At 47.4% G+C, this 14,715-nt stretch overlaps 2 protein-coding genes across 2 annotated transcripts in view; one reads left to right on the top strand and one right to left on the bottom strand.

The window, feature by feature from the left end:
* Positions 1-14,715, top strand: part of H6PD (hexose-6-phosphate dehydrogenase/glucose 1-dehydrogenase) — a 217,144-nt gene that overhangs the window by 40,940 nt on the left and 161,489 nt on the right. The window lies entirely within an intron of this gene.
* Positions 1-14,715, bottom strand: part of LOC310711085 (uncharacterized protein) — a 41,417-nt gene that overhangs the window by 14,108 nt on the left and 12,594 nt on the right. Inside the window, exons 10-16 of the mRNA XM_083512558.1 lie at positions 13,915-14,016; positions 12,451-12,526; positions 11,887-12,014; positions 9,953-10,135; positions 9,067-9,339; positions 1,806-1,883; positions 802-897 (exon numbers count right to left, since the gene is read on the bottom strand). Coding sequence (XP_083368684.1) covers positions 802-897; positions 1,806-1,883; positions 9,067-9,339; positions 9,953-10,135; positions 11,887-12,014; positions 12,451-12,526; positions 13,915-14,016 — 936 coding nt within the window. The remainder of the gene's footprint in view (positions 1-801; positions 898-1,805; positions 1,884-9,066; positions 9,340-9,952; positions 10,136-11,886; positions 12,015-12,450; positions 12,527-13,914; positions 14,017-14,715) is intronic.

The following is a 14,715-nucleotide window of genomic DNA, read 5'->3' as shown; positions in this document are numbered from 1 at the left end:
AGGGAATGTGAGCCTTGGCTGAAGAAAGATCCTCCACACCTGTTTTAAAGTCCCACTAGACTCTTGAGTTTTTGCTGCAAGAGACCAAGGCTCCATCGTCACCAAATGATTTATTTGTTAAGGATGCTGAGAGTTGTTAGGAGACCGCTATGGCTCTACGCTGAGTAAAACTTAGTGAGAAGCCTATCTTATTTTAACTAATACATATGCATTTATCTGCACTAATATACACATTTTATTTTTTGTACACAGTGGTACCTCAGGTTAAGAACTTAATTCGTTCTGGAGGTCCGTTCTTAACCTGAAACTGTTCTTAACCTGAAGCACCACTTTAGCTAATGGGGCCTCCTCCTGCTGCTGCTGTGCCACCGCCGCACGATTTCTGTTCTCATCCTGAAGCAAAGTTCTTAACCCGAGGTACTACTGTATTTATGGGTTAGCAGAGTCTGTAACCTGAAGCGTATGTAACCCGAGGTACCACTGTACACTAGCTGAAGCATTGCACCACAAAATTCTGAGAAGAATTTTGACAGGTGTTCCAGTTGGCAACTTGTTTTGGAATGTGTGTTCTATGTAGATGTGCCCTTAAAACACAAACTATTTCAGATTTCTCTCCACCCCTAGATACAACCTGAAAATATCTCTGATGACTTTAGCTGTGATTCCTGGATCGCAGGGGGCTCAACTGGATGACCGTTGGGGGTCTCTTCCTACTCTACTGTTCCATGACTCGCTGACTCCCAGAAGCTTAGTCAGAAGCCCCTGTTGTAAGAAACCGCCTGTACTGCAGGGTCATCTTACCAGCACTGGGGAATAGACCATCCAGAGGATGTAGCCATATTGGATAGATCCCAAGCTGGTGACCAGCACTGTTCGGAGAAGCGAATTTGTCACCTCCTACAGGAAATCAAAGCAGCAGATAAGAGCATCTGTCAGGCAAAGCGTTCATCAATGCATAAGGTAAAAGGACCCCTGACCGTTAGGTCCAGTTGTGGCCGACTCTGGGGTTGCGGTGCTCATCTCGCTTTATTGGCCGAGGGAGCCGGCATACAGCTTCCGGGTCATGTGGCCAGCATGACTAAGCCGCTTCTGGCGAACCAGAGCAGCGCATGGAAACACAGTTTACTTTCCCGCCAGAGTGGTACCTATTTATCTACTTGCACTTTGACGTGCTTTCGAACTGCTAGGTTGGCAGGAGCAGGGACCGAGCAACGGGAGCTCACCCCGTCACGGGGATTCGAACCACCAACCTTCTGATTGGCAAGCCCTAGGCTCTGCGGTTTAACCCACAGCGCCACCCGTGTCCCCATCAATGCATAGGACATAGTTAATGAAAGACAAATGGCTTGGATCTTAAGGCAGTGTGGGCAGAGTTCTGCTCATAGGAGGAGTGTTTATGGTGCAAGGTGATATAACCTGTGGCCCTCCAGGTATTGCTGGACTCCATTTCCCATCAGCCCCAAGCCAGCATGGTCAGTAGTCAGGGCTAGTGGGAGCTGCAGTCCAGCAGTATCTAGAAGGCCCACAGATCCCCCTATTGCTGGACTAAAGGCTTCTGGGAGCTGGCAGCACCATTCATAAAAGAACGTAGCAGGACCTGAGTGCAAAAGCAGAACGCTCCCCAGTATTCTGGTTGTGTGATGTCACTTGTTTGATGTGGGAGGGTTGAATTTTTAAAATGGCCTCTTAGGTCAAATTGGACGGTTAGAGCATGGTGGGGATAATGCCAAGGTTGCAAGTTCAATCCCCATGTGGGACAGCTGCATATTCCTGCATTGCAGGGGGTTGGCCATGTCCAAACTCACCCATTTGCGGACTATGGGCTTTGCTTCTGGCACTGCCTTGCTATCAATGCTTCTTCCAGTAGTTTTCATAATTGAGTCTCAGCTGTGGGGGGAAGAAGAGGGACATTTTGTCAGGCAGTTATTATCTCTTGCAACTTCTTTAAGAACATAAGAATAGCTAAACCTGGCATAGGCAAACTCCGGCCCTCCAGATGTTTTGAGACTACAATTCCCATCATCCCTGATCACTGGTCCTGTTAGCTAGGGATGATGGGAATTGTAGTTCCAAAACATCTGGAGGGCCGGAGTTTGCCCATGCCTGACTAAATGGCCCATGGACAGCTCCTCCTGACAGCCTGTTTATTGGGCATCCCTCCTGATTTGTTTTTGCAGAGGTTTGATTATGGCTATGTACACACCACGCATTTAAACCCTATGGCTTACGCCAAAGGATAATGGGAATTATAGTTTGCCCCTTATGGACCTACAGTTCCCTGAACCCTTTACAAGCTACAGTCCCCTTTAAATGTATCATCAGTCTTTGCTGAGAGTTCACTTTGATTTATCGATTTTTTAAATTGCATTTATATACCACCTTTCTCCTATATATATTTGTGTGTGTGCGCGTGTGTATCATTTTGCAGTTTCCATCAAACAAAAAAGATATAGTTTTACATCAAATTTCAAAACCCCATTTCTGCCTCCCTCCTCCCTTTCTGCGATTTCTTATATTTATAGTATCTTTATTGCAACTCCCAGTTTAAGCCTAATTATTAGTTAACCCATATATTCGAAATTAGTTTTATCACGCTGCACGTCTTTACGTTAAACCTGCTAATGATTGTATCTGTTTGCAATAGTTTATAAAATATTCAATAAACGTTTTCCACTCTAAATCAAAGACATTGTCGTATTGATTTCTTATTCTTCCGGTGAGTTTCGCCATTTCTACATATTCCAATAGTTTTTTGCTGCCATTCTTCTTTGGTTGGGACGTTGTCTTCTTTCCATCTTTGGACAAATATCATACGAGCAGCTGTGGTCACATATATAAACAAGTTTTTATATTGTTTAGGTATCTCTAATCTCTAAAAGAAAAGCCTCTGGTTTCTTATAAAAAGTTACCTTAAACATTTTTTTCAGCTCATTGTATATCATTTCCCACTACATATGGAAAAAGGTACCTTCTTTTTCTTTGCACTTCCAGCAAATATTCGATTCAGATTTATACATTTTCGCTATCCATTGCCCAGTGTATCATAGAAGATTTCACTTGCTCATCTTTTGTTTGCATATCTTATACGTTTCTGAAATTACCTTAATATTACTAATATCTAGCAGGTCTCTCTCCAACTGGAATGATTGGTTCCCAAAACCTAACTTTTTATCTGTTTTAAACAATTCATTTAGATGATAATATTGCAACCAGTTTATTAACATACTTGGCAGTTCTTCAAACTTTTTAAACTTAATTTCACCACCCTCCTCACTTATTATTTTTTAAATAAGTTATCCAGTCTACATCCCACCTTTATCTCCAAGAAGCTCAAAGTGACATATATGTTTCTCCACCTCCCCATGGCAGCCCTGGGAGGCAGGTTAGGCTGAGAGGACAGTGACCAGCCCAAGGTCACCTAGTGAGCTTCACAGCCGAGTAGGCATTTGAATCCTGGCCATCTGGGTCTTAGTCCGGCACTCTAACCACTATACCACATTGTTTGCAGGGTGATTATATGATGGTGAGCTCAGCACTCAGCCTGATTTGCTTGTCAGGCATTCCTTCCTTCTATACTTTTCTAGGCATTTCCACGTCATTTTCCAAACTGCAAAAAGTCTGTTCCTTTTTTCTTTTCAAAAATGTGTTTATTGCTCCGGGGTGATATTGCCTTTTAATCCACTTCAATTGCACAAACCTAAATTTCTGCTATGTGCTGGAAACCCTCCTGCAAAATCTATTTACTTACTTACTTAATAGTGGTGTTTATAGCTCACTTTTCACTGAATATTTTCAGTCCCAGGGAAACAAAAAAAGTCTAAAAAGCTAGAGGTACGTCTTGTGGTAGTGAATGCTCATGGCAGGGACATACTGAAAGCCTGTGACTTGTCTCCTGAATGTTTAAAGAAATCACGAACACAGAGAGGCAGACTCCTGGGAGCACCACCCAGACAAGGAGGCTTCCTGCTCAGTCTCTGCATGAGTGCCTGTTCTGGCTTTTTATTACAACTGATTAAGGCAGGGATAGGGAGCCTATGGGCTCCATCTGTTCTTGGACTTCAACTCCCATCAGGCCCAGCCAGCATGGCCAACAGGAAGCAGGGGTAGGAGTCGTGGTCCAACCACACCTGGGGGGGGGGGCGCAACAAGTTTCCTACTCCCAGATTTAAACCAAGTCAGAAACGATGGAGGGAAAACTGAAGCAGTTGTCTTCCAAGGTAATCCATTGGGTCAACAGTCCCAGAAGAGGGTAGCGGTGAAGTCTGTCTGTAGGGAGCCAACCCACCCCCTCAAGGCACCATAGCTGTCAACTTTCAATTTTGAAAAGGGATCAGCAGCCTTGAAAATAAGGGATCAGCAGCCTCACTTATCCCGGGGACAGTCTACGGGATATCTAACAATCCAGGATAACAGCAGGAAGCAGCGGGAAACGGCGCTGGAATAAGGGAATTTCCCGCCCAAAAAGGGAAGGTTGACAGCTATGTAAGGCACAGAAACTTACCGCAGCTTTCTGTTCTTGGAAGTAGAGGGGTGAAATCAGCCCCGCCCTGTTTTCTCTTGAAAGAAAGACATCAAAGGGCAGGCAGTATTGCAAGAGCCAATCAGAGGAAGGATGCTGAAAGATTCCATTTGGGGGAGCTGTTGGCAGTTGGAAGACCAGGTGATTGAATTAGGTATACCAGGATCCCATCGTGGCTGAGCAGCTGAGCAGTGAGCACGCCAGGCGGCCTTAACTCAGCCACATGCAATATTGTTATTACTGGGTTGTCGCTAGCCAAGCCCTACTGAGAGTAGACCCATTGAAAGAGCCAGCATGGCGTAGTGGTTGGGAAGTTGGACTAGGACATAGGTGACCAGGGTTCGGATCCCCTGCTCTTGACCTTGGACCAGCCTAACCTACCTCACAGGGTTGTTGTGGGGATTAAACCGGTTTCTGGTTTTTAAAGCCCTCACAAAGATTCATCAGGGGTTTGGGGCAAATTTCCCCCGACAGACACGTTTTTTTTAGGCAGTTCTCCCGGATGCAGTCACAGGAAATCTCAAAACATTGCAAACAAGAAGCTAAGAGCCCCTAATACAGAGCTGCTCAGTTGTGTGCTGATTGGGGCAAGATAGTGACGATGCATGGCCCAATTCTGGAAAAACAAAAATCTTCCAGCTACAGTGGTGCCCCGCAAGACGAAATTAATTCGTTCCGCAAGTTTTGTCGTCTAGCGAATTTTTCGTCTTGCGAATCACGAAATCCCATAGGAATGCATTGAAAATCAATTAATGCGTTCCTATGGTCAAAAAAAGTCCAAACAAAGCCAAATTTGGTACAACAACAGTTTATTAACTGCTCTTTAAAGTCACACATACTGTAAAGAGCAGTTCAAAAATTTAAGGGAAAATAAATTAACTTTATAAACAAAACATGTCTTTGTTTTTAGACAAAGGAAACAAAGTCGCGAGACGTTTTCGTCTTGCGAAGCAAGCCCATAGGTGAAATTCGTCTTGCGAGGCAAATCGAAAACGGAAAAACCTTTCGTCTAGCGAGTTTTTTGTCTTGCGAGGCATTCGTCTTGCGAGGTACCACTGTACAGTAGATTGGGTGGGTGGGAACTGGGAAATTGTGTAAATGACAAAGCTTACTGTTGTGGGCCCCTCAGTCCTGTAAGGATTTGGCAAGGCCGGCCCAACCATGAGGCAAGTTGAGGCGACCGCCTTAGGAGGCAGCATTCATAGGGACAGCAGATTCGGCCTCCAGCGAATGCATTGGCTGCTGCCCCTGCCATGGTGAGAGCAACAGCCCCAGCATGCTCCTTGGAAGCCAGCAACCCCCCCCCATGCCACCTCTCTTTACGGGACCGCCTCTCCTGGTATGCCCCACAGAGGACCTAAGGTCCATGAATAACCATAGTTTAGAGGTCCCGGGCCCTAAGGAAGTCAGGCTATCCTCCACCAGGGCCAGGGCCTTTTCAGTGATGGCTCCGACCTGGTGGAATGCTCTGTCCCATGAGACTAGGGCCCTTCAGGATTTAACCTCCTTCCATTGGGCCTGTAAGACAGAGCTATTCCACCTGGCCTTTAATTTGAATTCAGCCTGATCTTTTATTTCCCTTCCCTCTCCCTCCCCTTTTATGAAGATCAGCCACTCTGAGACCCCACAGCTAATTCTCCCCTGGCCTCCTCGCTGGCCCAAGTAGGACCAATTCAGCCAGCTAGACTTGGGGATTATCTAATGCTTATTTCCCCTAAATTGATTTCTGGATTTTGAATTTTATTGTTATTCATGTTTTTATGCTGTATTTTATGCTGCTTTTACAATTAAGTGTTTTAAATTTGTTGTTAGCTGCCCTAAGCCCAGTTTTTGAACCGGGAAGGGCGGGGTATAAATAAATTATTATTATTATTACTATTATTACAGAGGTATCTTGGCAAATAGGAGGCACTGCTCGTCTCTTCCCACCCTTGCTTTTGATACAGATTGTTATTTCTTCCTTGTTCCTGATATTAGATCTTCCCTCACCCCTTTTGCCCTTTGGGAGGTGCCCCCCCACCATTTTGTGGTTTGCCTCAGGTGTCAAAATATCCTTGGCAGGCCCTGGAATCTGGCCTGGTTTGGCAGCCCAAGATGGGAGGAAGAAGGAGGAGCAGGTGGCGGGCTGTAAGATTGGCACCTAGGGACGGCAGAGGAAGGTCCCTGTGTCAGGTACAAGGGAGGGGGGCAGAACTGCTGACTCTCTCCCCTGCCCCTCTTGACCAGCAAGGGGAAGGGGCTGAACAGGTAGGAGTGGAGGCAGAGTTGGAGACTGATGACCAGAGAGCCAGGGTGGTGTAATGGTTAGAGTGCTGGACTAGAACTTGGGAGATGTGGGTTCAAACCCCCAACTGACCATGAAGCTTGCTAGCTGGCCTTGGGTCAGTCACCATCTCTCAGCCTGACCTACCTCATGGGGTTGTTGTGAAGAGAGGTAGAATTGTGTGCACCACCTTGGGCTCATTGGAGGAAAGGTGGGCTATAAAGGTAATAATAGGTAAAGGGTAAAGGGACCCCTGACCATTAGGTCCAGTCGTGACCGACTCTGGGGTTGTGCGCTCATCTCGCTCTATAGGCCAAGGGAGCCGGCGTTTGTCAGCTTCCGGGTCATGTGGCCAGCATGACTAAGCTGCTTCTGGAGAACCAGAGCAGCGCACGGAAACACCGTTTACCCTCCCACCAGAGTGGTACCTATTTATCTACTTGCACTTTGACATGCTTTCGAACTGCTAGGTTGGCAGGAGTAGGGACCAAGCAACGGGAGCTCGCCCCGCCGCGGGGATTTGAACCATCGACCTTCTGATCGGCAAATCCTAGGCTCTGTGGTTTAACCCACAGCGCCACCCGCGTCCCACAGGTAATAATAATGATTGTCTAATCTTCAAGAGCCTGGGGACACCTTTGTAGGTGGGATCAGACTCACCCACCCGGAGCATTGGGCAAGAGAGTCTTGTGCATGAGCTCACACTGCGTTGTCTTGAAGAGCTTGGCAGGAAGAGCACATCAACTGTAGGGACATCTTTGTAGTGTCTGTGTGGTTATGAACCTCTTGCCATGCCCACTCACCTTGGGATCTTGACTACCTCAGAATCCTGACTTCCAGACCCAGTGCTTGGCTGCTGAGTCAATACTGCTGTTATCCTATATAAAGATCTCCCCTTTACTCTCAAGTAAGAGTTACAGATAGGTAGCCGTGTTGGTCTGCCATAGTCAAAATAAAAAAATTCCTTCCAGTAGCACCTTAATGTCCCAGGACATTCTATACAAGATCTCAAAGTAGCTGTTTTACTACAAAGGAGTTTCAGAAATAGACTGGAAAGAGAAGCTGCTGAATTGCAACTCATTACCAAACTTAAAACCATGGAGAGACCTGGTCTCAACAGAGACATTGGATTCTTATCTCATTATACATGACTAGCTATTTTTCATCTTCTCACCCCTTGCCTTTTCCTGTAAGACCTATTGCAGTCGTTAAGAGTCGTCAACAGGCTCATCTCAGCTATCTGCCAATCACCCATTCCCACCACCCTTCTGAGTAATACCCCTCCCCACCTTCTCACTATATAGAAGGATCTGGCAACTTCTGTTTCAGTGTATCTGAAGAAGTGTGCATGCACACGAAAGCTCATACCAAGAACTAACTTAGTTGGTCTTTAAGGTGCTACTGGAAGGAATTTTTTTATCTCAAGTAAGAGACGTCGTGTTTTGGGATGGGAACCTGACACTGACTTAGAACAAAAAGGCAATGAGCAATACTCGGTGTGCGATAATATACCTTATAATTGTTCTTTAATACCTTTTAATCCTTGAATGAGATAGAACAATAGAACTGTAGGAGAAGTAGATATGGAAAAGAGTAACTGCTCATTTTGCATGTGAGTTCAATCCTGGGAGGCTGAAATTGCACAAGTCAAGTCCCAAGCAGGGTGAAGAGTTTAAAAGCTCTGTTTGTGCCAGGTTGGTTGGGGGCCACCCGGTGTGAAAAGTGCTTTTAAGCTTGCTGGTCAAGACCCACTGGGCACACTGACTCTGGAAAGCTCTGGGATGTTCTCACGAGATCTTGAGGAGCAATGCGAGTTCCCCGCGTGGTCTCATGCGAGCATTCGTAGCCTTCCAGAGCCAGCGTACTGAGAGGGCCTTACCCCGCAAGGAAGTCAGAGAGCTTAAAAGCTCTTTTTGTGCCAGGTAATCCTGAGTGGACCTGGTGCAAAATGACCTTTTAAGATCTCTGCCTTGCTGGAGGAGTGGCGCAGCTCCAAGGATTCGCTTGGATTTTCATGTGTACATGAAACCCTTGGAACCAAACCCTGAATATAGTGAGGGACTGCTGTATAAAGTATTGCACTGTGGTGTTTGCGAATGATTGTCTTTTCTTTGTTACCCTAATGTGATTTTATTTATAGATATATAATTGACTCTCCAATTAGTATAATAATAGCAGTAATTCATGGTAGGAGAGTAGAAAAGTCTGAACAGAAAAAGAGTAGGCTTTGGATAGGAAGAGAAGCAACCGTCATTCGTATACCAGCGAAGGGCAGGTAGCATTAAGAAACGACGGACGGTCTTTGTTTTCTTTTGAGGCTTTCTTTGCGTTTCATGCTATCCCGTTTGGCGCTGCTATCCCGTTTGGCGCTGCTACCCCGTTTGGAGCCACTATCCCGTTTGGCGCTGCTATCCCGTCTGCCGCCACTTTCCCGTCTGCCGCCACTTTCCCGTCTGCCGCCACTTTCCCGTCTGCCGCTATCAGGTCTGATGCTATCCTCCCTCCTGACGCTGTCGCTTCTGACGCTGTGGCGTGTTGACCGCCTTCTGTCCTTGTCCTGTAGTAGTAATAATAGTAATAATAATAATAATAATAATAATAATAATAATAATAATAATAATTTATTTATACCTCATCCATCTGGCTGGGTTTCCTCAACCACTCTGAAGCCTGGAGAGCGAGAGGGGTTGGTGCGCACCGACCCCTCTTGCTCTCCAGGCTTCAGGAACACATCCACAGCCTAGGCAGCCCTGCGGGAGGTCCTGCAGGGATGTCTAGGCTGCGGATAGCAGCCTGTTTCCCGGAGCGCCGAGCGCCCTGAAAGTAGAGCGCCCGGCGCTTCGGGAACACATCCGCAGCGTGGTGAGCCCTGCAGGAGTTCCCCACAGGGCTCCCCACGCTGCGGATAGCAGCCTGCCGCCCGGCGGGCAGGGCGCCCTGAAGCAGAGCACCCCTCGCGCTGGGCAGACATCGGCCAGCCCCACAAGCTCGGGGGACAGCAGGGAGGTGCAGCACCGCCATCCCGCTGTTCCTCGACCTGGTTCGGTTTCCCCGACCTGCTTTTGGGGGGTAAATAAAGGGGGAAAATTCCCTTTATTTCCCCCCCCCCCAAAAAAAAACTAGGTGCGTCCTATGGGACGGAGCGTCCTATGGGACGAAAAATACGGTACCTGTGACGTCCGCCGGATTTGGGACTGAACCTGGACCTTCACCTTCTTGGCCATTGACGACATGTACTTCTTGTTTTCCAGAAAGGTCTTGCCGTTGGTTTCTGGGATCACCTTGAAGATGTAAATGAAGCTGAACATGCAGAGAGGCCAGAAGAGGAGGAAGGTGTAGGAACCAATCCGTGTCTAGAAAGGAATGTTGAAGTAAGAAAATGAGAGGGGTGGGGGTGGGAAGGGAGATGGGCATAGCCACAATATATAACAGGCATCTGGTTGGCCACTGTGAGATGAGGGTGCTAGACTAGATGGGCCATTGGCCTGATCCAACAGAGGTCTTCTTATAATCTTATGTTTACGTGGTGATGATGATGATTATGATGATGATAATCAGGGGGACCAACTTGGGCTCCTGATTATGGGTGCCCAGCGTGCATGAAGTCATGATGTCAGGTCGTAACGTGACCTCATGACGTCATGCAGCCTCGCTCCCCGGCCTCGGAAACTGATTTGCGGTGGTAATCAGGTTCCGAGACCTTGGAAAGCCCCCTGAGTCCAACTTCCGGTGAGGAGCGGATAGGACTCATCAACCTGGGAAGGCAACCCATCTAGGAGAAGGAAAACTGTTATCCTAAACCAGGGGTAGGCAACCTAAGGCCCGGGGGCCAGATCCAGCCCAATCGCCTTCTCAATCCGGCCCACGGGCGGTCCAGGAATCAGCACGTTTTAAATGAGTAGAATGTGTCCTTTTATTTAAAATGCATCTCTGGTTTATATGTGGGGCCCGCCTGGTGTTTTTACATGAGTAGAATGTGTGCTTTTATTTAAAATGCATCTCTGGGTCATTTGTGGGGCATAGGAATTTGTTCATCCCCCCCAAAATATATATATATATATATATAGTCCGGCCCCTCACAAGGTCTGAGGGATGGTGGACCAACCCACGGCTGAAAAAGGTTGCTGACCCCTGTCCTAAGCCTCTGCAGCCTTGTGGGATATCTTCAGGAGAAGAAAAGGCTAAGGAGAAAACCCTACACAAATCAAAAGTGGAGTCCCTAAGATGGTTGGGTGGTGCCTTGTATGCCTCCTTCTGGCAACTCCTGCAGCCAAGCTGGTGCCCGGCGTATTACTTTGCTTTCCTTTGGACTACATCATCGTGGCTGATGATGTCAAGTGTCTTGACTTCTTGGCAGCTCAGGAGCTCCATACACTCTACCCAGGCTTACACCCCAGAGAGGTCACTTTGGTGCTACTAATGCAGCGGTTTGACTTCACCCCCACTCCATTTGTCTCCCGAGATGCCAGCAACAAAAAAATATACAGATAGTCCTACTCAAAGTAGACCCATTGAGGTGAATGGACATGGCTAACTACTAAAGTCCATTAATTTTGGCAGCTCTCCCTGGAGTAGGACTTATTTCAGCAACATCTTGCGGGCCAGTATTTCCCCACCCCTGGTACACAGCCAGTGGGGTGGAGTGGTTATAGTGTTGAACCAGGAGCTGGGAGAGACCAGGGTTTAAATCTCCACTGCTCCATGGGGCTCACTGGGCGACTTCAGGCCAGTCATGAACCCTCAGCCTAAGTACCTTGCAGGGTTTTTGTGAGGATGAAATGGAAAGGTGCAGGGAAGACCCAGGCAAGCCGCCTGGAGCTTCTGGGAGGATAGGTGGGATATAAATGCAATATATAGGTAAGAAATCTTATGTCCACCTCCAGGTAGTTTCATTAAAAATATTCAACATCATTTGTAGTTTCTGGAAGATGTGCAGACTCTGGTTTGACGAGCCTACAAGGGAAGAGCTTCAGCAACACCTGGAAGGCCAAAAGCTCCTCACCTGGGTGAGTTAGATGGACCAATGGTCTGACTCAGTGGAAGGCGTCTTCCTGTGCTCCCGAACCAGTTCAGACCACCCCCTCTTCTCTTCCAAACAACTCACCTCTATCTGAATGAATATCATCCCCATAATGAAGTGCAGGAACCAGTGCACAAAGCCCCCGAGCACGAAGGCTATGGAGCGGGATGGCTGGAGGAACAGCTCCAGGATGATCACGTTGGGTATGGGACCTGGGCGGGGAAGAAAGGATTCGAGGCTGTTTTTCATGGACTTGCTCATTCATCCATAGCGATTCGAAAGGAACTGGTGCAGTTAAAGAGCTCTCGCGTGCCTAGTTCAAACCTTGGCTGGATCTACACTGACCTTTTAAACATTATTAGAACGATATATAGTTCTAAAACGTCACAGGGCATACTGGTAATATATAGAATTATTATTATTATTATTATTATTATTATTATTATTATTATTATTATTAGTTTTGTTTTCTACATGGGTACCATTTTTTCTTCTTTTTATGACTAATCTTACTCTGTGCACTTGTAATTATGTACTCTTTTTTTTCAATAAATATTTTTTTAAAAAAAACACTTAAACAGAAATAAAACAAGTGTCCCGCCCTGTTTGCCTCTTTGAAGGAACTCTCTAGGTCACCTGAGTCCTTACCTGGCCCAAGGATGTGCCCAAAGATCAAGATGAGGAAAAAGACTGAAGTGACGTATGTCATCCATGGCATGGTTTCCTGTGGGAGAAAGTTGAGCGTTCTTCAGACATGTATGAATGAGAGTGCCTGGCACACCTTAAATTAAAGCAGGAGGGAGGAGCACTTCTCAGACTGAGGGCCTTCCGAACCACAATTCAGTGGCGGGTGGGACAGAGGCAAAAGTGGGTGGACAAGGGCTTATAGAGTTGGACGGGTCCTCCCCAGGTCATTTAGTTCAACCCCTTGCAATGCAAGAATCACAATTAAAGAAGCCTTGACTGGTGGCCATCCAACATTTAAAAGCCTCCCCAAAAGGAGAGCCCACCACCTTCCGAGAGAAAATCTGTTCTCCTATCGAGCAGCTCTTAGTGTCAGAAAGTACCGGTACTTCCAAATGTTTCATTGGAATATCCCTTTCCCGGTAAGCTGGTTTCGCTCACATTCACACATCTCTCTAAACTCCATCGAGACAAGCAAGAGGCACGATCAGGGTTCAAGGATACGTTCCAGACAGGCAAAAAAACCCTCCTGGTTAAAGCACAGCCAGAGAGTGGTGTGGCCTGGTGAGAGCGGGTGTGGCCTAGCGAGCATTCTGAGGGCCAGGCAAAGAGACCCAAAGGGCCACATTTGCGCCCCTTCCCCAGCCTGAGTGACCCCACCTCTGGATTAAGATACAGGCAACTCGGCATTTATGTGGGGGTTACGTTCCAAGGCACTTGCAGCAGACCATCAAGGGCTGGGAATGCATTGGGAATGCAAGAGCCAGATACATTTTTGCAGGAAAGACCCGCCAACAACATTCCTTCCTGCTCTTCCACCTGACACCAAATCTGAGTGGATTTTCAGCTGCCTTATCCTGAAGGAGACCAATGCTCCATCTGGCTCAGTTTGGATCACACCAGGTTTTTGCCAAACTTGGGTTGGGTCTCCAGCTCTTTTTGGACTACAACTCCCATCATCCCTAGCTAGCAGGACCAGTGGTCAAGGGATGATGGGAACTGTAGACCAAAAACAGTTGGAGATCCAAGTTTGGGAAACCCTGGTCTACACTGGAGTGGGATATCCCGCTTTATCACTACCCTAAGGAGTCTCAAAGCGGCTAACATTCTCCTTTCCCTTCCTCCCCCACAACAAACACTCTGTGAGGTGAGTGAGGCTGAGAGACTTCAGAGAAGTGTGACTGGCCCAAGGTCACCCAGCAGCTGCATGTGGAGGAGCGGGGAATCGAACCCGATTCACCAGATTACGAGTCTACCGCTCTTAACCACTGCATCACACTGGCTATCACGGTTCTTCAGGGTTTCAGAGGCTGCGGTGGACTGAACCTGGGACCTTCTGCATGCCAAGCAGGTGCTCTGTGATGGAGCTACAGCCCTTCGCTTGCTGGGTGACACACTCTAAATCACACCAGGTTTTGAGCAGCAAACCTGAAGTTCGAGGGTCATGGTTAACAGAATGCAGAGGATGCTGCATATCGCTAATCCAGTGAGGAGGAGTATCCTTCGCCCCACAGAGTCTACTGTATAAACCTAGAGGGTATAAGAACAGAGAAGAAAGAGAGAGTTTGTGTGCAGAAATGAGAAAGAGAATAAAATGAGGCCACCAGGAATCAACAGAGGTAACTTCCATACACAGGGCTGCCTTTAGATGGCGCAGGGGTCCCATAATTCCATATACCCTCCAACGCGGGTGGCACTGTGGTCTAAACCACTGAGCCTCTTGGGCTTGTTGATCAGAAGATTGGCGGTTCGAATCCACACGACGGGGTGAGCTCCTGTTGCTCTGTCCCAGCTCCTGCCAACCTAGCAACTTGAAAGCACTCCAGTGCAAGTAGATAAATAGGTAGTGCTGCGACGGGAAGGTAAAGGGCGTTTCTGTGCGCTCTGGTTTGCGTCACGGTGTCCCGTTGCGCCAGAAGCTGTTTAGTCATGCTGGCCACATGACCCGGGGACAAACGCCGGCTCCCTGGGCCTGAAAAGCGAGATGAGCTCCGCACCCCATAGTCACCTTTGATGGGGCTTAACTGTCCAGAGGTTCGTTACCTTTACTTTACCCTCCAATATTTCTCTGATGAAAATAGGGACGTCCTAAGGAAAACCAGGACAGCTTCTGTAAATCCAGGACTGTCCCTGGAAAATAGGGACACTTGGAGCATCTTCACATGTCCTGTGTGGGCATGTGCAGAAGGTTCCCCCAGGGATTCTTTCAAGTGACAACAGCGCAATTTT

Source organism: Podarcis liolepis (genome assembly GCF_965112155.1).
Source record: "Podarcis liolepis genome assembly, chromosome: 7".
NCBI lineage: Eukaryota > Metazoa > Chordata > Lepidosauria > Squamata > Lacertidae > Podarcis > Podarcis liolepis.
The sequence above is the reverse complement of the archived record's forward strand: the minus strand, read 5'-3'. Positions and strand labels throughout refer to the sequence as shown.